The 22,260-nt window shown below is 46.9% G+C and overlaps 2 protein-coding genes across 10 annotated transcripts in view; both read left to right on the forward strand.

Moving 5' to 3' along the window:
• LOC108099026 overlaps positions 1-22,260 on the forward strand; it is a 34,289-nt gene that overhangs the window by 3,376 nt on the left and 8,653 nt on the right. For 8 of the 9 annotated variants that reach the window (XM_017202267.2, XM_017202270.2, XM_017202272.2 and 5 more), the window contains exons 2-3: positions 1,748-3,303; positions 12,741-13,884. In XM_017202267.2, the coding sequence (XP_017057756.1) occupies positions 1,755-3,303; positions 12,741-13,884 (2,693 nt within the window). In that variant the 5' untranslated portion in view covers positions 1,748-1,754. Of the gene's footprint in view, positions 1-1,097; positions 1,333-1,747; positions 3,304-12,740; positions 13,885-22,260 lie in introns of those variants that run through there. The other variant, XM_017202262.1, reaches the window with a different exon arrangement.
• LOC108099029 lies at positions 11,350-12,673 on the forward strand. The gene is given in 2 exon segments (XM_017202278.2): positions 11,350-12,384; positions 12,387-12,673. Coding segments are annotated over 2 exon segments (1,131 nt in total). The 5' UTR covers positions 11,350-11,441; the 3' UTR covers positions 12,575-12,673.

Here is a 22,260-nt window from a genome sequence, read left to right on the forward strand (position 1 = left end):
TAAACATTCACCAGTCGAAATATGCACCGAGTTTCGGACTTCCCTTGGGAAATAGCGATGCGGCGGATACGTAATATAATATTTTATCATCCGCCGTGTGGTACTGTGGCTTTTCAATAACAACAGCAACGAGATCAGCGGCTAAATTTATCTCGCCCTAATCTTGTATCACCGCGTCTATCTTAATTCACGGTCCCATGCATTGTGCATTTCGATTAGATTAGATAAGTCTCCCAGTCCGTCGCCATTGTCTCGTGCTTGGGCTCTGACTTTTGTCCCGTGTCTGTTTACCCTGTTTACCAGACAAGACCCCCGGAGATGATAGTACAGTCGACCTTTGTCTCGACTTGCTCTCCTCCTAATTGTGTGGACGCGGGTGTGAGTTCACTATCTGGCCGTTTGTTTACCTCTGCGCCCGTGTTTGCTCTTTTCCAGCTAGCTAGCTAGTTAGACCCGTACTCCTATTGACTTTGCGATAAGTTTCGACTGTCCGCCGGTTCAGATAGTCTGTGGCACAAACTGCGCTTTTTCGCCTCTGACACATATGGAAATGTACGATCGTTAAGGAGGTTATGAATATGAAGAGGTCTGTTTTGGTTTGGTGCGTAATGAGGGTGGGTTGCTCTTTTGGGTGGGGTAAAGTTTGTGGAACTGGCTCAGCTGGTAGAACTCAGAAACAACGAAGACTGTTGAATATAATGGTTCATATGTTAACAAATAACAGCTGGCATTAGTTCCAAGTTTCATAAAAAGTTCCCAAAACCGAAAGCGGAATATTTTGGAGTGGCAGTAGGGCAACTGGAGGAACCAACCTAGCCCAACTCGTAAATCAATACCGCCAGAGAGCCGATAACGGTGGGCATTACCCTATCGCCTATCAGCTGTGCGGAGGCACCTACATGCATACACCTCCACGCAGGGATTTCAATGTCGCGCCGACGTGCCCACTCACGGCTCTCCGGGTTTCTCGGGCCCTCTCTTCGCCTCCCAGTTCCTCCGATTCTCCGGTTCTCGGGCGAAGAAAGCCCCATTCGCTTACCACCTGGCAGTGCCTTCTCTTTCCCTCCGAAAGCAAAGTCGCCCAAGCTCCAAACACTGAAATTTGTTCACTTTTGCGAAGACTTTCACACAACGAACAGCGACCGAAGACGGCGAGTGGGGTCCAAACATTACGGAGGCCCATCAATGGAGCCCTAATTGTGTTTGATGTGCAGAAAAAAACAAAAACAAACAAACGCATAACAAAGGAAAATCATAAAAATCAGCAGAAAGTAAAGGTGAAAATCGTTGCGAAAGTCGTCTGTCAAATCGATGAGCAAGAAAATGGCAAAGGTAACACTGCAATAAACGTTGAGTTCCCCATCGATTTTATCAGTTTTGCCATTAGGGCGCGGTTAGTGGAATTTTTATCAAAGATAACTGGATCTCTTGATATTATAAATGCGACTTCCGATAATAATAAGGGGAAATACGTACGAAACATTGATAGCTTGTTTTCATTTTTCTCGTGAATACAAATTTGCATTGGACTTATAAGAGCTTGTTATAAATAAGTAATTCTATCTTATTAAAGGTTGAAAGTTCAAAAATTCACCCAGTTTGGTATTAATAGGAATAGAGCTTCATAAACAGTTGATCTTTATTTGCAGCTAAATATGTTTTATTAATGACAAAAATTTGATTAAATTAGTAAGAGAACAATCAATATATTCTTATACATATTTTTTCCTCTATTGCTGTTTTATAGTTCCACCATGGAGAAACCGATGCACCACGCCCCCGCCCCGGCTGCCGTGGGTAAGGTGAGCCAGATAGCCAACATCTTCCAGCGCAAGCCGATCGAGATCCAGCCGGTGGAGCAGCTGAGTGCCGTTGCAGCCGCCCACGCCGCTGCCGCCGCCGCCGCCGCTGCCCACCACGCCCACGTCCAGGGAGCTCCGGCGGTGCGAACCGAGTCGCACTCGGCGAGGTTCAACAACGCCCGCGCCCTCTTCGAGAAGCTGGGCGTGGAGTCCAACTCGAACGTAAGCTCCCGGCTGCTGAGGAGCGGATCCCGCGAGGACAACCTCTGCGACGGGTCGGATCGCTCGTCCTCCCGCTCCTCGGACCGCTCTCAGTCGCCGCCGAAGCGGAGGACCCCCTTTCCCTCCGGGGTTTCGCTCGTTCACAACAACAACAACGCCACTGCGGTGGCCCAGAACGGAGTGGTTCCCCCGGAGCAGCGCTTAAGCAACAGCAAGTTTATCGTGGAACCGGCGACTCAGGTGGCTCAGGTTGTTCCCACCTCGGTGGTGAAGTACCCCCAGCACAACATCTCCCGCCTGAAGTCGGAGGAGACATCCTCGCCCGTTCCGCCTCCAGCTGGTGGATCGGTGAGTGCCCTGTTCGCCAGTTCGGGAGGCGACAAGCCGGAGAAGCCGGAGCGCAAGTTCAACTCGCGGGAGCTGATCGAGAAGCAGAAGAAGTGGACCTCCCACTTCACCAAGACCAAGACCACGCGGACGCACAGCGACCTTAACCGCTGCGACATTATTCGAACCGTGCCCGGAACCGGGTTGATCATGGACAGCGAGAAGGTGGCCAAGCCGCCGATGGAACCGCCTCAGCCTCAGTCTCAGCCTCAGCCGCCGCCAAACGCCAGTCCCAATCCGCCGGCGCGGTCGCAGGCTCCGCCGGAGATCAAGCCTCGGAGCGGGAAGATCGGCAGTCCGGTCAAGTCGCCGCCCCTGCCGCCCATTCCGGCGGTGAAGCCAAAGAACGTCAGCCCGGTCAAGTTCAACCCGGAGCGCCTGCGCCAGTCGCCCACCAAGGCGGCGGACAACTCGCCGCCTCCGCCGCCCGCCAAGTCGGCGGCCGTGCTCCAGAGATCCCTGATGCAGGAGCAGCAGGAGCTGCTGCGGAACGCCGGCGACCAGGGAGTGGCGCCCGTTCCGCCGGAGAAGCCGCGCAAGAAGTCCGTGGACCTCATCGAGGACTCGCAGCCCCTGACCAACTGCTCCACGCCCTCGTCCTGCGCCTCGCCCACCAGCTCGTACATCCTGCAGCCGGCGAAGAGGGGCTCCCTGGACGGAGGACCCGCCAGCGGTGGGCAGTACGGCAACGGCAACGGCAACGGACTCAGCGGCAGCACCAACTCGGCCGCGTCGGGCTCCCCGGTGGCCAGCGCCTCCTCGGGACCCTCGTCACCGGTCCACACCGAGGACGAGAAGCAGGAGAACGAGTCCACGGAGAAGTCGGAGATGGAGTACTACCACGGCAGCAACTACAACAGTGTTCCCAGGCGGCGACGCAGCGAGAACGAAGGTGAGTTGTGTTCTAATTAATATAATATAATATATATAATATAATGTATATAATATATTATACGAGAATATAATACGAGGGACATTCCATCAATGAAGAACCGAATAACAAAAAGAAACCCCCACTGATAACGCTGTCAAGGTGATCACCTTAAACACATTCGATGATTCATCACTTAGCTCACACAAGTGAGTGATTTTATAGTTGTTTATAAAATATAGCGCTTGATAAAAGCAGGTATTCCTTATCTGGACGACAAACACAACTAATCCCGAGGAGGTTTAGTTTCCAGACTGCTCCATTTTCTCGTGGGGCTGGGCTTTCCTTCCTCTCCAGACATAATTGATAGCCTTTTGGATCAGGAACCAGAAGCCACTCGTCTCGGGCATTCTCGAACTTCCTTCGTGGGGAAGTTTTGAACTTTGCTGGCTCGAGTTCAAACACCTTCCCGACTTCTTGCTTCTATTTCTATTCTGGTTGTGTGTGCTGCACTGAGCTGCCAGGTCGACTTTATTGTGCAGTGGCCTCCTGTTGTCCTCCCAGGTCCCCTGCCCTCCCTTCTTCCATCCCTCCGAGCCTCCAGCTCATCCCCAGCCATTCCGTTTCATCGCATCCCACATTCATTACAAGTTTTTCTAAGCGGTGTACAAATCGTGACTTGCGCGCCGCCCCAACTCAGCCCTTCCTGTCCGCTCGGAGCCCCTCTTGAAAGTGCACTCTGTTGCTGTTTGTGCACTGGGAGAAAAGAGTGCTACTTGGGGGTTCACTTAGCACAGAGCTCGTGGGATTATGCTCCCTTTTCTTTGTAACTTAATAAGGTTTGGGTAATTTAAAGAAAGAAGCAAGGTGGTTCCCTCCTTTTCTCTGTGTGTGTGCTCTGGAGGCAAATTCCAATATGGGTCAAACACAGCAGGCATATCAAATGCAGCCCCCAACGACAACGGCTCGACAACATTCCAAGCGACGTCTTCCCCCGGCTCCACGGCTCCCTGGCTCCCTGGCCACTTCTCGAGTCCTCCACCTCCTCCTCGAGTGCAGTGCTCACAATCTGTCGTCGCCCATCTTCATGGTCCGAGGCTCGTCGGCGTTTTGCGGATTTTGTTGGGATTCCCGCCCCCTCGCGGCGGGGTCTTCGTCTCCAGCGACTCCACACATAAAATTGTATTAATGCCAGATTAAGAATTCAATGATGCGTTGCACTCTCCTCGAGTCGCGAGTCGCGAGTCTTGTACCATCGCCATCACCATAGCCATCGCCATCCCATCCAGCTGCTGATTACAAAATTGGAATTTGCACGCCGCACTTCCGCCAGCAGCCCGAGTTCTCGGCTCTGAATCTTGAATCTCGATTCGAGTCCCAGGCATCCCGTAGATACCGCATTTCGATGCCCTTTCGGGGGGTATTACGATTTCCCATTTAGATTGGCCAGATAGCCAGAATTCATGGCTTTTGAATTTGGTTTTTGAAGTGCTGAAATTTCCTGGCCTCCACACAGTTGCGGAAATTCAAATTTATTAAATTATTAAAAATAATATTACCTTTCTTGCTTCAATAACGAGAAGCTTTTTAGCTAGAAGTATTTTTAGATGAGGATAATTGCATTGAAAACTGGCAGATTGCCCAATGTATAGATTATAGTTGGCAAATTTAAATATCATTTCTGCTAATATAGCTAATTAAGTGACACTTGGCATTTCAACATATTGCTCGCTCAAATTGTTTTCTCTGAGGGTATTCAAAGATTCGATTACCGAACCCCGCATTCCCTTCCTGTTGTTTCTGCTGTCTGCTCGACTCCTCGAGCGGCGGCTTCTGCCGATGATTGCTTATCTGGCGATGCGAACTGGGCTCTGGAACTCTTTTTAATTCATAAATGGCAGTGTTGTGTCCGTGAAGGGGGCGTGGCTTACCTTGATTTATTGATTCCAGTGCTCTTGGTGGGGCGAAAAGGGGATGGATGGACGGAGTGGAGCTAAGTGGATTGGATTATGTGCTCAAGTTGGGGTAGGTTGTGTCTGGTGTCTGCAATTGCGTTATGTGAAGTCCTAGTGTTTTCGAAAAGAGTGTCTGACGATTTCCCCCTTCCCATTCCCCCGTATTCATCTATTTCTGTGCTCTGTTTCTAGTTTCTAGTTTCTAGTGCAAGCACAATTTTTACGGCGGTTTCTGTCAGATCGCTGACACAGCACCCGTCACATGCTTAGCGCCATCTGCATGCAGACCGACATGTGCTCTTCACATGCGCTTTAAATTGGTAATATCTGGGGTACTGTGATGACCCAGTAAGAGGACATCGGAACATTTCGGTTTTCAAGTTTAGTTTTTTATCACAATCCGGGAATATTCGTGAATACCCAAGAGTTCACTGTACCAGTAGCTACACCCTTAACGACTGTCAGACGAGCGACATGACGCGAACACATGAATGGGGGACACGGACCCATTGGATCCATTTGGGGGGTCGGGGAAGGGAATAATGGGAAGTATAAACATCGAGTCGGAAAGTCGGAAAGAAGGCCTAGGCTTCGGTGGTGCTGCATGGCACATTTTGAATGGCTTGTGCCCGCCTGTCACATTCAAGAGTTTATAAATAACACGGAAAATACTACTCAAAAACTACGAAGACGCCAACGAACGGATGGGTGCTTTCAGGTGGGGGAGGGTTTAAATCTATGCACTCAAAGAAAACTTTACCAGAGGAATGTTACAGGCCGATGACAGTTATTATATATTTATGCAGAAAATACATTATTATAAGTAAATATTTAATATAATTCATAGTGAAGTGCATATAATTCTCTGAGTGTACAGTGTATGTCTGTGCCGTCTCTAAATTATGCCTGCCAAAAGTATCTTGTGCTCCACTTTATTTCAGCACAATGAAAAATGATGGCCCAAAATACTGTGTCATTGTGTTTTTTGTTAATCCAAAGCGGAAGGTATTATTTATCACAAATTAAAAGCCGCTCAAATATTAACAATATGTTATGAATAGACCCACAAAGTGGATTCTTATAGGGGGTTCTTCTGGGGCTGCATTCGTGTTTGTGTGACGCCTACGCACACAAATTAAAAACAAAGTAGACACAACGCACACTACCACAGAAAGGTAAACATTCAGGGGGCCGGATAACTAGAAGAAAAACAAATGCATCTCGTTTCTCTTAAAATAATCACCTTCAGTAAAAAATAACTATTAATATTTTAACTAAATGTAGATAAAACACAAGTATTTGCTTAAACATAAAAGATATTAACTAACAAACGTTAATTGGTCTCTGTTACAGCGTATTTTGCTTAGTGTATTTCTGTAACAGTTTTCCAATGGTTTGAGTCTTAGCTCACTCGACCACTGTTAACTCTCTTAAAATTGGCTCTCAAATTTTCCTCTCTTTGCAGAAAAGCTTTCAGGGAAAGATGTTACCCTTAGTTTGTTCACAAACCAAAGCTTTTTTTGTCAAACAAAGTTTGAAAAATAGGGAAGTTGGTTTTTCTTTACGAATTAATCGTTAATTAAAGCAACAACTTTTTACTTATATAGTTATGCATAACATAATACTAAACAATACATTGGGTGTATTCTAGTTTTTGAGTTATCATAGAACTCACAAAGTATTCTGCTGGCTTAGTGGGCTCTTCAAAAATGTTTAAGTTAATTGTACTAATTATATTGGTTGAGGTCGATTTGATGAAGAGATAGCAACAAGGGCGCCAGAGTTCAACGATCCTATGATTTAATGAAAGACGCGTGGGGTTTTGACAGCCACTTGCCGTAGTTTTTCCTCACTTTTCTTGCTCTTTGTTTGCCTAGTTTGACCACCCAACGTCTTCGCATTTCTCCGCTTTTTCATTTTTACTTTGCACTTTTTCTTAGTTTTCCTTTCATCTCTTTTCACGCCAAAATGATGACGTCCATTGCGAAAATTCGGTGAAATATGTTCACATCAAAAAAATCATCAAGGCGACATTTCGCCAGAGAGGAAACTCTTTGGAAACAGCCACAATCGCTGAGTAAAGACCAAGTTATCAACTACACAGGAAAAAATTTGGAAAGTTTTCAGTAATACAGCAGTTGTTATTAATCAAATTGTTTATTGCTAGCATGGGGTTGAATTTAGCAGTGTAGATTGACACAATTCATTGATTTTTATATCTTTTTCACTCGAACTTTAGGTCTCATAAATACGGCATTTTAATAGGTTTTTCCCCATAATTTATGGTTCTAAACGCTATTCACTCGATTTTCCACACAGATTTTGCTCGTTGCATGGCTATTTTCATTTAGGGTTATTATTAGATATCACTAGCCCCAAAATCCGTCTCGACACTTGACTGATTCTCTCGGGTTTCTGGCCTTTCCCAACATTTCATTTTGCGGATTCTGCAATCTGGCAGCTTGACAAGTGAAGGCCCCCTAAAATTTCGGTTCGAAGTGAACCCGAAATACCCTGTAACTTGGCTGCCACATGTCTGGCCCCAAAAAACGCTCGCCGGAGAGAGATGCGCCGATCCGATCGGCCAGATCTCTCAGCTATATACCCATTTTCCGCTCTCTCTTCCGCGGCGATGCTGAAGAAGCGAAAATTTTCAGCGGCCGTTCTTTCAGTTGATGTCGCGTTGATAAGCGGGCAAGAACTTTCGCAATAGCAATACATTTTCGAACGCGTAATCGAGAATTCCCAAAAGCAAATACTTCTATATAGTAATTGAAGATAATGCGAAGCCGTGCGAATCAAAACAAATTATTCGCGGCACGTTGCTCCGACATATGGAAATATATAGTAACCATGAGCCAGGGGCGTGATTTTTCAGATCTCTGATTTCTGTGATTTTGGTGGGATTGTTCGATTTTTGGGGGGCACGTGAGGCCTCAGATTTGGCTTTCTGTCCCTCGCCGCTGATAACAGATAACAGATCCTCGCTCTCGGAGTCTGGAAATGTCTTGAATGGTTCGGTGAGGTCTGGCTTTTTCTCGTCGCCGTCTTCCCGATCAGTTGGAACCTTAACCTGGAACGGCAAAGTGCTATTGCTGAATGACGATCCTCTTTTCAAATCAACAAAATAAATAAAATAATCGCGGAGGTATTCGTTCATTCAGAATTCTACGCTTGCATAACTGATTTGGACAGAAATTAAATTGCAAACTGCCCGAGTGACCCTAATTTGCGCGGCCGTTCGCTTCGAGAAGAGTTAATTGATGGCGAAAAAAAGATACAGATCCCTGAGTTCGAGGAGAATGCAGAAGATGCAGACATCTGCCAGCCGGAGAGCATCTTTTGGATACTGGACAAGTATGGAAGAGTTTCTTTGTTCCTCCGCAGGTTCAGCGAACTGCATTTCGCAGTGGCGACAAACAAAATATTCAACAAATTCCTTCACATTCAAAAGTAGAAGAGTTTTCTTGGCATGGCAACAGCCGCCAGCCACCAGCCACCAGCAAACGTTCAAACTTTTCCCTATTTTCGCATTTTTCTCGCACACTTTTGCCGCTACTTTCCTTTCGCCGAGTTTATTTTCAAATTTGAAATCGTATGCCGCAACAAAAATGTTTGCAATTGTCATGTGTTTGCAGTTTTCGCCATTCAGAGGCCGTAAAATATTTCAGTGTGGGTTTTGCGTTGTTTTTGCCTGTTGCTGCTGCTGCTGGACAGGAATGTGGCAAAAAGATACTCTCCGAGTTGCATTGAGATGTTTTCCTTGGGCTAAGAAGTGTCCTCAAGCATTCCGAATCAGTTTGAAATATATTGAGACATTTTTGGGGCATAAAAGGCATTCTGTGTATGCATATAGAATAAAAAACTTTTAATTATCTGCTGCATCTTGAAATATTTGTTTTAGGTGCCCTTTTTTCTTTGCCAGTTATTTTATTTATTTTAGCTGCTGGGAAAGATGACGCATTCCATTTGGACAGTTTCTTCTGTAATTAAAAGGTCGAGAAATGTCCTTAAACATTCCCGAGCATCTTTATCTGACATTTGAAATATTTGTGCAGTCGTCCAGATGCTTGTTTAGTTTTTCCTTAATGAATTTCCAGGAGTTAAGCCTGTTCAGCTATTCAGCTGTTTTGCAGGACACACAGAAACAGATCCTGCTCCCGCCTCCTTCTCCTCCTTTCGGCCACAGGGATTTAAGAGTCTCCTTTGTCTTGGTCTCGTTGTGTTTTCATTATGCATATCTGCACAGTCAGGACTTTTGGAAGTTGACCTAACTAGCCCGCAAATGCCGACTTACTATATCATCCGACCCCACATACTGTAGCTGCCCTTCTTCTTCTTCTCGGCTTTCGCCTCCTTATCCTCGGGTTTTGGCACATTTGACAGCAACTTCCGTTTTTGTCTTGACATTTCTCCGCTCCCCTGTTTTTGTCTTCCCTAATTTGTTCTCTTTGTTGTGGTTACTCAAACAATTATTTTTGCATTTTCCCAGGCAAGTTTTTTATGTTTTTAACTGTAGTTCTCGCAAGTGGAAAGCAAGTGCAGGTCTGCACTTTTTGCTTCGCCCATTTGTTTAGCAAAATTGATTTTTCCGCCTTTGATTCATTAAAGGCATTTGATGTAAGTGAACGGGTATATGTAGGTGCATTTTTTATATATTTTTTCATTGCTTCAATTACTCGGAAAGTTATTTATAAACCTTGATTTATTGGAAACTTTTTCCCATTCAGCTTTTGCCCCTTTTCTGATTTGCCATTTGTTACTTCTCATTAATTGTCTTTTGTTTGCTTCTGTTTTCCCTCTTTTGTTATTTTTTGCACAGCATTTATTTTTGGCCCGGTTTTCCATTAATTTTCGCATCTCATTATAGAGTACACACACACACACACATGCAGGAAAAAGTGTGCTCTTCCCCTTCGATTTTTCATCGATTCAATTGCGTTCGTTTACGCCTCCTCCACTCAACAACAAACTGAATGCGCGACCTTCGGAATTTGGCTTGAATTTTCATCAAGTTTATTTACTTGAACCAAACAGAAATCACACATACGCCGCATTGGCCTTTGCCAGCTGCTGCTCATCTCCCCCTCGAGTGCTCAAATGCAGATGACCTCTGCATTAAGTATGCAGGCTGCTCTTAATTAAAAGCGCACGCATGTCTAATTGGCATTAAGCATACGCCAGGGTGCACTTGACCAGGTCCGAACGAACCAGGATGGCCCACTGCGGGTCCAAGGATCCTGTGCTCGCCCAGCTGGCAGCGGCTGAAATCGAATCTGTTTACTGCAAAGCGATGCACTGCGAATATCTGTTCGCATTTCCTCGTTCCTCTGAGTAATGTTATTTCCCCAGATTAAATTTAATCTTTGAATTTGATTGATGCACTTGAATGCACTCATTTTGTTCGATCTTGCTGGGCGTTTTATCATGGTTACTATATAATTAATTAAAAGGCATTTTTTAAACAACAATTTAAACACATCTCATTTAGTATCGCAACATGTGCTTCTCAAAACATTAAAAGTGCTCGTGAAGTGAAAGGAAAAATGTGTCTCAGTTTGCGGAAACTTTGTCAAGCCTGTCGAGGTTGGTATAACTATAAGTAAAACTAGACTGGTCTGCACGAGAACTATGTATAATAAACTTAAAATATGTAAAATAACTCAGGAATTCCATTTATAAACGGCTGATAATTGGCAAACTTACAAAACTTCTAAGGCATTCCTCTGCCGGTTGGAAAATGCCTACGCGTTCGGCGAAAATGTCGTCTGTCTGCTTGGCTCCATCTCCCCCCACTAAACGTCGCCAAAGGTCCAATTTAGAGACGTGTTCATGTGTATGGGGGCGTCTATATTTATGCCTTCCGTTGACAGCTTTAGCATCTACACCGCACCATCACGAAAATAGTCCGCGAAGTCCCAAAATACGTATAACCTGCGATTAGCTCTGATCCATTAAGGCACTCGTTCCGTTCCGCGGCGAATTTGTGTACAAATAAATAAATTAGGAAAGTGGAAATAATGGCGCGGGCGATTAATTAGCCAATTCATTGAAAGTGTCAAAATATTTTGTGCTGATCCCGTGACTCAGAGGTCGATATCAGGATTTCTATTTGATATAGGTTTTTATCAAAGAAACCTATCATTGACATTTTCGAAACGTAGAATCAACACAAAGTTAAGTACACAAGCAAACGAGTAAATCATGCCGAATAAAGACGCAGATGAGGATGAGAAAACGCAGAGGAGGGCCAGCTATGCGAGTCTGCTGATGACCACCTCGTCCATCCAGCTGCAGCGCGGAGAAAAAAGTCCCGAAAGTCCTGCCAGCGAGAAAGATGAGAAAGACGAACCACCCCAGAAGGAGCGTGCCGGAAGTCCCAGGAGCAAGGATGGAGGTGACCAGAACCAGAACCAGAACAGCTTGCTCTCCAACGACTTCGTCCTGATGCTCGACTGCTCGCCGAGTCTCGAGGAGACCTTCTGCGAGAACTCGCCCGAGTTCGGGGTGGCCTGGTTGTGGTTCGACAAGCTGACCACCACGCGCTGCTCCACGCTCAACGACCTGCGCATGCGCAACGCCTACATGAGCCACTTCATCGTCTGCCTGAACCAGAGGCGCCTGTCCGGCGTCTTCGAGCAGCCTCCGCCGAAAGAGGAGCTGACCTGGGTGAACTTCCTGGAGAACAATTCCACCCAGCAGTCCACGACTGCTGGTAACCTGCTCCAGCGATCCTGCGACCACAACCAGTCCGCTCGAGCAGCGCCCACCTCCACCTCCTCCTGCTGCTGCAGCGGACAACGCACCACCTCCGAGTACTGGGGCTCCCTCCCGGAAAACCGCTCTCCGGGCGGAACCAGCGCACTCGATTCCAAGTCGCCAGCTCCGCGGAGGCGACACCTCCTCCGACAAGTGCCCACCACCAGCGAGGAGGAGGTGCGTCAGCTGTACCGGAACAACCGGACCAACGCCCGCTTCCAGCTCTCCTCCGCCTCCGGCCAGTCCACCAACCGCTCCCTGTCCCCGTCGGCTCCCAAGTTCCCGCCCAGGAGGAACGCCTTCCGCTGCTCCGACTGCCAGAGGATCCCGCAGGAAGCCCGCCAGCGGATGCTCGACCTGATGGATCTCATCAGGAAGGAGCTGCGGGGGAACCGGATGCGAAAAAGGCAGACGTCTTGGAGGCGGAGGTGCAGAGGTACCGCCAGTTCTTCGAGCAGCACATGCAGGACAACTCCGACTTCGGATCCCACTTGAGCGTGGACTCGAACTCGGAGCGCATCCGCCTGCTGCTCAACATGCAAACGGATCTGATCAGGATGCTCAAGGAGGATATCTAATTCCTAGGGAACGAAATGAAACAACAAAATTAGATTGTGCTCTAAATACAAATTATGAATAAATGTAGATCCCTTTTTACTATTGTACCTTCCATTCTACTTTCTGTGTTTCCTTGTTACTGTTTAACCGATATTTAATTGCATATTGATTTCCCTTTTCTTTTAGGTCGCAAATCTGTGGACGAATCTCCGGCAGTGGCCAACAACTCCCAGCAGCAGCAGCAGCAGCAACATTCCATTCCGGGCTCCGCCTCCGGATCGCCGCAGCGGGTGGCCAACAAGCGGAGCAGCATCACGGTGAACATGCCGGCGGCGGGACTCGGCCAGCGGCCCCCGAGCATCATCTCGACGAGCAGCCAGGACGAGGGCGGCTTCAACGAGTCCGCGCCCGAGGTGAAGGCCAAGCTGCAGCCGGCATACGATTCCTCCCCAGCAGAGGAGCAGCCGCACAGCCTGAACTACGTGGACGTGGGCTACCGCCTCAACCCGGACGGCAGCGAGAGCCGCGAGGTCTACGGATCGGAGGCGGAGCTCTACGACACCGCCAAGGTGAGCGACATGCAGCGCAAGTTCCACGGAGCCAACGGCTTCGGCCAGGAGTCGAGCACCGTGTACGCCATAATCAAGACGGACGCGCCGGAGTGCCAGACGGTGGCTCCCTCGCGGGCGGTCCTCCTGCAGTCGCCCACCTCCTCGGGCGGCGAGGGGTCGCCCCTGCACCGCGGGGCATTCAACTCGCCGCCCGTGGGCGTGGTCTCGCCCATCAGGCGGCGCAGCAGCAGCCACCAGGAGCCAGGAGTCGGTGGCGGGGGCAGTGCCAAGTCGACGCCCCCCTGCTCCCCCGCCCGAGCGGCGCTGGTGAAGGGCATCGCGCCTATCGCCTCCATCGACGCCCACGAGGAGGAGGAGGAGCTGGGCCTCGACGGGGAGGACGAGCACCTGGCCGTCGAGTACGTGGAGGTGCTGGAGCTGCGGCAGGACGACGAGGACGAGGAGGAGGAGGCTCCCGTCCTCCCTGAACGCAGAGCTCCTGCTCAGGGATCCCTGGAGTCGCAGGACCTCGAGTACGCGGACACCAGCGCAGGCGAGGACGAGGAGGACATCATCAACCACCTGAAGGGCGGCGACATCCTGGACGTGGAACTGATCGACGACGTCGTCGACGAGGTGATCAAGGTGCACGTGAACCACAGCGTGGCCACCGCTGCTCCTCCAAGTCAGTCCGCCGCCCCAGCTGCGGCGATCCCCCGCGAGGATTCCCTGCCGGATGACATGACCGCCGCCGAAGCCGAACGACTGTTGAGCTCTAGGTGAGTCCACGGCCCCTTTTCCCCTATAAAACAGATTTGATAAGTTAGTTTATGCTGTAGTTTACCATATTTATATGCCTGAATCGAATGAATTGAGTTTAATCTTGAGTTTAATAGTAGTGCATGTAATCTCTTAGTTATAACACTGTTTATTCATTAGTCTTGTTTCTTGAAGTAGAAAACTATAGATTTTGTAGCTCTAATTAGCTTTAAACTCACAAAAAACAACAAAGGTTATATTTATCCTTTCGTTGATTTTAAGCTGCCATCTCATTAGCATATTATGTATTTATTACTCCTGGCCAATAATTAATCTTAAAGTCAAGTCAGACTCAACCTTCTCGTTCCCGGATGAACTTTACTCACTCGCTCACAAACTGAATACAAATATTTGCATTGGCCCACATCCCCAGTGCTTGGATTCTGCGGAATCCCCCACAAAGTTGCTATTCATCATCAGCTTTGCCACCTTTCAGCTTGCCAGCTTTCAGCTTTGTTGTAATTGTGAGCTAATCTGTCGCTTGTCAACTGCTGATGCACTCGCCATCCGGAGTCTTTCCGCCCGGAAGTGTTGACTCCGCCGGAGTGAAGGTATCTGGGTGACAGTTTCAGGAGGAGGAGGTGGAGTTGGAGTTGGAGGAGGGGAGCATTCCATTGTGCTGCTGGGAAGATGACCTAAGCCAGGGCTGCCTTAAACTGCCAAACTCGCTAACTATTCCAAACTCTGAGCCATCCAATTAGACTTGAACTGAAAAGTATTTGTTGGTTTAATGAGAGCAGGTTCTTCAGTTTAGATATCGAGTTATCTTAACTCAACCAACAGATGAGCTCAATTAGAGTTTCCGAGTTGGAAGTTAAAGCTACATAAGAGTAGGTTCTTCAGTTAGTATAACGTATACTTGATATTGTAGGATAATTATATACTGTTTTGTAAAATATTTTAAACTCAGTTCGAAGTTAAAGGTTTCAGCAAGGGCTTTAAACATATCTAGAGGTTCGCAGTCATTTATTCTTGGCCTGGCTTTCTGCGAGCGATTCGTGGCCGCTTCCCGAATTGACTTGCCATTGATTTATTGTGCTCAGCCAGGGAATCCTCGCTAGAAGCCATCACACCTCCGACTGTCTGGCTTTTCCACGTATTAAAATGCAATTTTCAAACGATTCCCTCGCAAGTTGTTCCCCTTTCAATCGCCGTAGTTTTTACCCTTGCCACTTTGCGCTTATTTGCGTTCGTTCTTTGCCGCTTTTGTTTCGGGGCAATTTATTATGAGCCATTACCAGGAATTACGTAGCCATCGCCCCGCGTCCTGCGTCCTGGAATTTCGTTCCTCGTTTCGCACGCAAATAACCAATTTCGTTTTAGCCGCGGAAAAAATTACACTTGGCCGTAGTTTCTTTGGCAATATGGCAATATGTGTGTGCCGTGCTGCGCTGCATACGTCAATTAGTCGAGCGTTTTTTGGCCTTTATTTATGAACGTTTTCCGTGCGACGAACGCTTTCCGCGCCGCTCAATTCGGAGTGGAAATCCTGGGAGAGCCAGCCAGCCGACACTCGTTTTCCACTCGTTTCGCACTCTCACTCTCTCGGGGGAAGCCTGCAGTTTCCACTCGGTCGCCGCTCCTGCGAGTCCTGTGCAGTTTCGTCCTGCATCTGCGGAGCCACTCGAGCCACGAGTCACATGCCCGCCGCTCGTTCATCCTGTCGCACGGCTGCAAACCGTAAGGCTGCCATCGAAGTGGAGGAGCGGAAAAGGGAATTCCGCGCGCGAATCGAAATCCGTTTGGCTGGCAAAAAAAAGAAACCAGTAAAAAGTGGCAAAGGCGCGGAAAAACTCACGAAACGCGAGGCAATCTCGCCGAACATCGTTTTAATTAACATTTTCGAGCTCGGGCGCAGGAAATAAGTTTTAATTAAACTTTAAGTCGCGCGTTGCCAGTGGAGCCGAGGAAACTGTGCAAAGTGTCAACAGTGCTGCTTTCTCCGGGTAGGTGGAAAATATTATTATCAATATTTAATGTCTGCCGTCGCTGGCAATCGCCTCCTCATGCTCCTCCTTTGGATGCTGATGACATTTTCCTGCCACAATTGAGATGATGATGAAGGGCTCCCCTTGCTGCGTTCCCTTTGCGTTCCCTTTGCGGGAACATATCCGGTTCCTTATGGCAGGGCATTATCGGTGCCTTGTTGGCTTTTAATTAGACAACTGTCGTGTCGGGGAATCGCACACACGAGTCTCGTTAGTGGCCAGTTCCCAGTTCACAGTTTGCAGTTCCCAGTTTGCAGTTCCCAGTTTTCAGCCATGTCAATAGGCGTACTTACTGCCAGCGAGAGTGGGAATGGTAATCCTCCCTGTCCCCCATGTCCTTTTCTCCAATTCTCGATTTGACCATCTCCCCAGTGCTCCTTTCGAATGCATTAATGGCAATTGGCTCCCAGTTTCCAGTTTCCTGATGATGATTTGTTTGCTGATAGGACGCTTTGTGGTTTGGTTTGACGTCCTCGTGCATTTCAACGATATTGCATTTGAGGCTTTTGCGGTCGGATTGTCAAATACTTTGGCCACTCGAAGTCGATACGGTTAATAACATTTATGCGGAAACTTCGCTTTGAAGAGCTACTAGCTGGCTTGCTTCAGAATGAAGTGGCTTTAATTCGAATTTATTATTTAAAGGAAAAGGGGAATATCTATTGGGAAGTTTGTCTATTCTATTGAGCATAAATAACGATTTGTGACAAAACATTACCTATTGTAGTTATTTAAAATGGCATGGCCTTCTCTCTGAAAATAATGTTATGACTCATGAATCATCTCTCTAATAAAGATTTCCGATTAAGCAATTTACCCCTTAAATCATTTATTTATGACCATTTGCTACCATTATAAGTTTCAATTTATTAAATGCAAATTGCTAAACAAGACGAAAAGCAGATAAATTTAAAAGCTGACTAATTTTCTCTGTCACTTAATGGCAACTAAGTCAACATAAAGGACTTTGAAAAACTCCTCCAATTATGGAAACTAATTTAAACAGACCGCCATTGGACAACTTACAACCCGTTTTTCTGATTAAACATTTTAATGAGTTTTTTTTTTCTTGTTTTGCTGATTATGCAGCTGCCCCCTTCCGCTGTGCATTTCATTTCGTTTATTCAAATGGAATTTGTGTTAAGTGTAATTTAAGCGCAATCAGAAAAACCCACAAACAAGGATCCCCTTCCCGAGTCCTCCTCCATCATCGTCACATCCTGGCAGACATTGCCAAAGGCTTCAGCTTCAACAGGGCGACAAGTGCTAATCGCTCATTTGGCATTCAATATGCTGGCGTTTCCCTCTTGGCTTTTTTGGTAGCAGAGTGAAAAACGAAGGAGGGAAAAGTGAGGGGGGGAAATGCATTTCAGTCAAGTTTGCTTTTAGTCTTCGCTGCGCTTTTAAGCTTATTTAAATTGCGGCGGCGACTCAAGCCACAGGGGGCGTGGCTGGGAGAAGGGGGCGTGGCGGGGTGGCAGTGGTTTGGCTGGGAAACGAATGGCGGGCTATAAGTGCATTGTGCAGTGGTTTCCGTGCTTAGTTAAATTGTACAAGTGTCTCTCCTCCATTCAAGTGACAGCAGCAGGAGATGAGTTAATGTGGGATCGGGTAAGTCAAGGATTTGTCGCGGAAACGAATTGGATTAAAGCAGATTTTGAGCTGCAATGCAGCATAGATGGTGATAGATATAAAATACAGAAAGTTGGTTGAGCCTTTAAGCTGAATTTGCAATGATTTAAGAGTGTAACCCCTCAATGAAAAGGGCAACAAACTGAAAACCCTTTCATCCAAAAACTGTTATTGCATAATTTTCTGCACAATTTCCCCCTTTGAACGAAACACTTGCGACTTCGGGGAACCCTTTGTCGAAAGTAGCATTTCCCCCAATAATTACACTCCCCTGCGCAATTAACATAACTTCGGGGCTCAAACTATGATTTTATCAGGGGCTCCCAAACTTGCACATGCACTGAAATAAATTGCATAATTTGAGCCTGCAAAAAGAAACAATTTGCCTGCGAGCGGCAGAAGTGCAAGTTGGTCAACAAATTGAAAAACTTCACGCCCCCTGGGAATGCTTTCGAAATGCAGAATTGAAATTCATTTGCCGCCCAGTTGGAAAGGGCAGTTGGAAAGGGGGTTCCAGGGGGAAAGGGGTTACGGAGAAATCACACATACGCAGCGTTGTCGCAAGTGGCAATTGCTTAACTTCCGATCTCGCCTTTTTGGCACTCGGCTAGGGAGTCCTTCTCCACCTCCTTCAACTAGCCCGCAATTTACATAAATTGCAGCAGCGACAGCAGTTGCGACCATGTGTTGATGAAGGTCCTTGTCGTCCTTGGCCGAAAGTCTCGGCCAGAGGAGAAAGCCACCAGCAGAGCCAGCTGCAAGTCCAACTCTCATTTATCTTTCAGCCAAATGTTTGGGGCTCAACAGGAGCCGCTCTTTCGAGCCTGCCTGCCTCCTCCTTATTGTTTTTTGGTTTTTGTTCATTCTGCTGTTGGTTTCTGGCAGCCTGCCCAGCTGAGCACACTGTCCCCAAAACGTTTGTCCTTGACACGAGGCCTTTTCCCCGACTACTCCCCCTTTATTATCCCTTCTTTTCTGGGGGGAATGGGCCGCATTTTCGGGCAATTTGCTGGTCAATTGTGGACCACTTTCGGCGTTGGCCTGCGAAATTCGGGAGCTCTATCAGCAGCACTAAGAAAACTTGTCTTGAGCTCAATTCTTACAAGAAATACTTTCAAAATGTGCAAAATTGTAAGAATTCCGTTTAGTTTGGCATCATTTTTCAAAGTGTCTTTGAAGAACTGAAACTGATTGGACGGTTAACTTTCTTAGCGGCTCTTGGCGCCGCTTTTGGATGACTCTAGCCGTTGGCCATTTTCTAGTTAACTTGGCCCTTTGCTTTTACGCTTTTCCGCTTTTCCGCTTTTCCGCAGCCTTTTCGCTGGCAACTTTCTTCAGTTCACGCTTTCCCAATGCTTTTTTGTTTTTGTTTTCGGCGGTTCCAACTTTGCCTTCTATTTTCATTTCGGTTAGCAGCAGCAGCTCCCCTTCTTGAATTTTTCTGGTTAGCTTGAACTTTTGCTTTTGACTGCATTTAAAAAAGTTTTGGTTTCGCGTTTTTAGTGCTAGTATTTCTCCCTCTTTTACTTTACTATGGCATTGTAGCCCCTGCTTTGCGCGGCGTTGTAATCTTATTTGTGTGCTCGGCTTATCGCACGCCCTGTCCTGCCCCTTTGTTTTTTATATTTTAGTTTATAGTGTTTCCATTTCCACCCCGCGCAATTGCAACAAAAATGGCAGCCGAGTGGGCGGCGGTGGGTGGTGGGTGGCGAAAGGAAGTGCACTGCGAGTGCAACGCAAAAGTTTCGAAGGCAACTTGGAAATGGAGCACGAATGACGCTTTGGCCCATTTGTTGGTATTTATTTCAATAGTTCTTGAGATACCCTATGTTTAGAGGGGAAGCCAAAGGAAACGTTCGCTATGCAATGGGGTTTTAAATTGAGTTATAAATTAAGAGTGGAAATTAAAAGAATATAGCACGTATAACATCTTGAAACTATTTATTTGAAAGATAATCAAAGTAGTAAATGCAAAAGTAAAAGCAGAAGTCCGGCTGTATAATTCAGAGAATTGAATCCTCCGGGCGAGGAAGTTCTCCCTGCGACTCGTGATATTTCCTAACGCCATTACGCGCCTTCAGCGATTCCTTCAACGTCGGTCCACTAATGCGTCCCCATCCGATATAAAAGCAGTCCTCTGAAGGCGACTTTATGCTCGGGACGCACCTTTAGCACTTTGTTTTGTCCCGCTGGCTGGCTGACTGTTGTCCTGGCGTTCTGGAGTCCCGGAGTTCTGGTGCCGTGGTGACTGTTTACTCAGTTTACTCAGTGGCTCGCATAAGTTTCAGTTTGAGGCAAATACTCGAATTTATCGCCGTGGCGCCACGCGAGTGTGAAGTTTCTGCTAATTCGGGAGATAAAGGCGGTGATAAGGATAAATAGGTGAGAGCCCCGTTGATTGCCTGCGAGTGGGAATGTGGCAGTGAGTGTTGCACTCACTTTGCTCGGGCAAAGTTTCCGCGAAAGTTTGCATTTTAGTAGCAAGTTATGGAATTTTTATACTCGAGGTGGGAGTGCGAAAGCGGGAGTGGGCGAGTGTGCCGAAATTGTATTTAAAATGCTTTCTATATACATATTTGTGTATGCAGAGCACTTAAGTAGTTGGCATCTGGCACACCGCGCCCTAAAAGAAAAAAAACAGAGGAGAGGATATAATGTAGGCAGGTAACTTTTGCTCCAAGCTGATTAAAGGACGCAAAGTTTTTCATTTCGCCCGAGATTCTTCGAGCGTTTAATTACCTCAATTTCCTGCGCAATCTACCAATGAATGGAAACGTTGGATAGGGGAAAACGTTGACGTGGTGCTGGTGGAACAGTTTATCGTGTTGTCGTGCCACTTGAATCGAATGGGAATGGGTTTCCAATTGAACGTTGCTCATACGCCATGTTGATCCTGTTGACATTGTTGTTTCCATTTTCTTGTTCATATGCGGGCCAGCGCACGCCCACACTCGCTCCGGAATATAATTGTTGCCAAGTTGTCATTTTCAACATTGTCATTGTGCCGCCCTTTCCCTTCTTACCCCTTTTTCCCCATTTCCCTGCATTTCCCCGCGCCGATGTCCTTTGTCGTTATCCTGCGTTTGTGATTTTTCTTGCTGCATACTTTGGTGCGCACGCAGTAAATATTGTTCCTGGCTGATTGTTGTTTCTGCCGGAGTCCTGCTCTGGAATTTTTGCCCTCCCCCCTCCGAAACGTGTTCGCCATGATAAAACGGGCTTTTCAATTTCCATTCCGCCTGGCCACTGCATATGATTAAGAGCTGAACGGGTTAACCTATGCTGTGTTAGCCCAATTTATGCGAATAAATCAGAGCAACGATAATAACACCAAACACAGAGATTTGCGATGCATTCTCGTATGTGCGAGCGTTAGATATATTTTTAAAATAATTTAATTAATTTAGTTATTGGGAAAATGCATCTAACCATTATGGATATTTTAGAACGAAATACCTCCACCAACTCAGCGATGGCTCTATTTTCCCCACACACTCGCTCATTGGCGCATTATCACCGTCATAGCTCACCTTGACTTGGTTTTCCGACTTCGGGTTCAGCCGGGCCAAAAACTTTCCTTGTTTTCCCCGCTCGCCGCTTCGCCAAACAGAAGTGACTTTGAAAAGTGCTGGAAAGTCTAGTCCAGCGCTTCCTTATCCAAACGAAGAGTGAAAAGCCAAGAGCTATTAATAAACGGGAACGAGAACGCTGGCTGTAAAACTCACGAATGACTAAACATAAATTGTGTTAAATTTATCACAACAATGGAAGGCTGACCGAGTCAGACACATGACGTCATTGTGGGCCAGGGCCAAAGGCGCATGGAGCACATGGAGCACATGGAAAACTCACTCGGAGAGCGGACGCTTTTCGCTTTTCCACAGACGAAGGGAAACGAAGCGAGTGAAAGGCCGCTCTTGAGTGAGTTGCATCCGCTCTCGCTTTGTTTGTGGGGCAAGGCTTTCGGCTTTCGGATTGCGATTGCGGTTTCCTCCTCCAGCCGTTGTTATTTAAATTAATTAAAAATGTATGACGAAACAATGAGCGGACTGACCTTGCTCGCGGCGTTCTGTGCAAGCGTTCTTTTTCCTCTTCTGAATTTCCATGTGCTCTCCTAATCAACTTGTGCTCCAATAAGTAGGCAGTGAAAGTGTTGAAGCACACACACACACACTTACCCTTTGTGGCTTTTCCGGCTTTCCGCCTTTGTTTGCTCCGGACAAACGGAAAATTCCAAGCGTCGCATAATTGCATTTGTATTACGCTTTTTCTTTTTGCCCAACGCACAGTGGTCAAAAAATGCAGCCTTGCTGGCATAAATTTAATTCTTGATTAAAACGTTTACTTCAGTAATACAAAGGATTAAATGTTTCTCTGTTTAATAAAAATTAAAGATAAGGAGAGTAACTTTTTGACCCACTGTTGAACGGTTGCAATTTCCCCGCGGATGTGTTTTTTAAATATCGTTAAAGCCCTGGTTTTTTTCGCTTGTAATTATTTCCCAGCTGCCGCCGCCGACGACAAAACTTTGTCATCGTTGTTTCGCGCGTCACACGCGGCGTATGCGTAATATTTTGTTATGCATGCAACTGCGTTCGCTTTAGGCAGCCTGCAGGTTGCAGGTTGCAAGTTGAGGAGGAGGTGGAGGTGGGGATTGTCCCACATTCCCAGCAATTAAAAACGGCGGCAGGGTGTTATTTTTATTTTAATTATAAA

Source organism: Drosophila ficusphila, unplaced genomic scaffold, assembly GCF_018152265.1.
Source record: "Drosophila ficusphila isolate 14025-0441.05 unplaced genomic scaffold, ASM1815226v1 contig_288, whole genome shotgun sequence".
NCBI lineage: Eukaryota > Metazoa > Arthropoda > Insecta > Diptera > Drosophilidae > Drosophila > Drosophila ficusphila.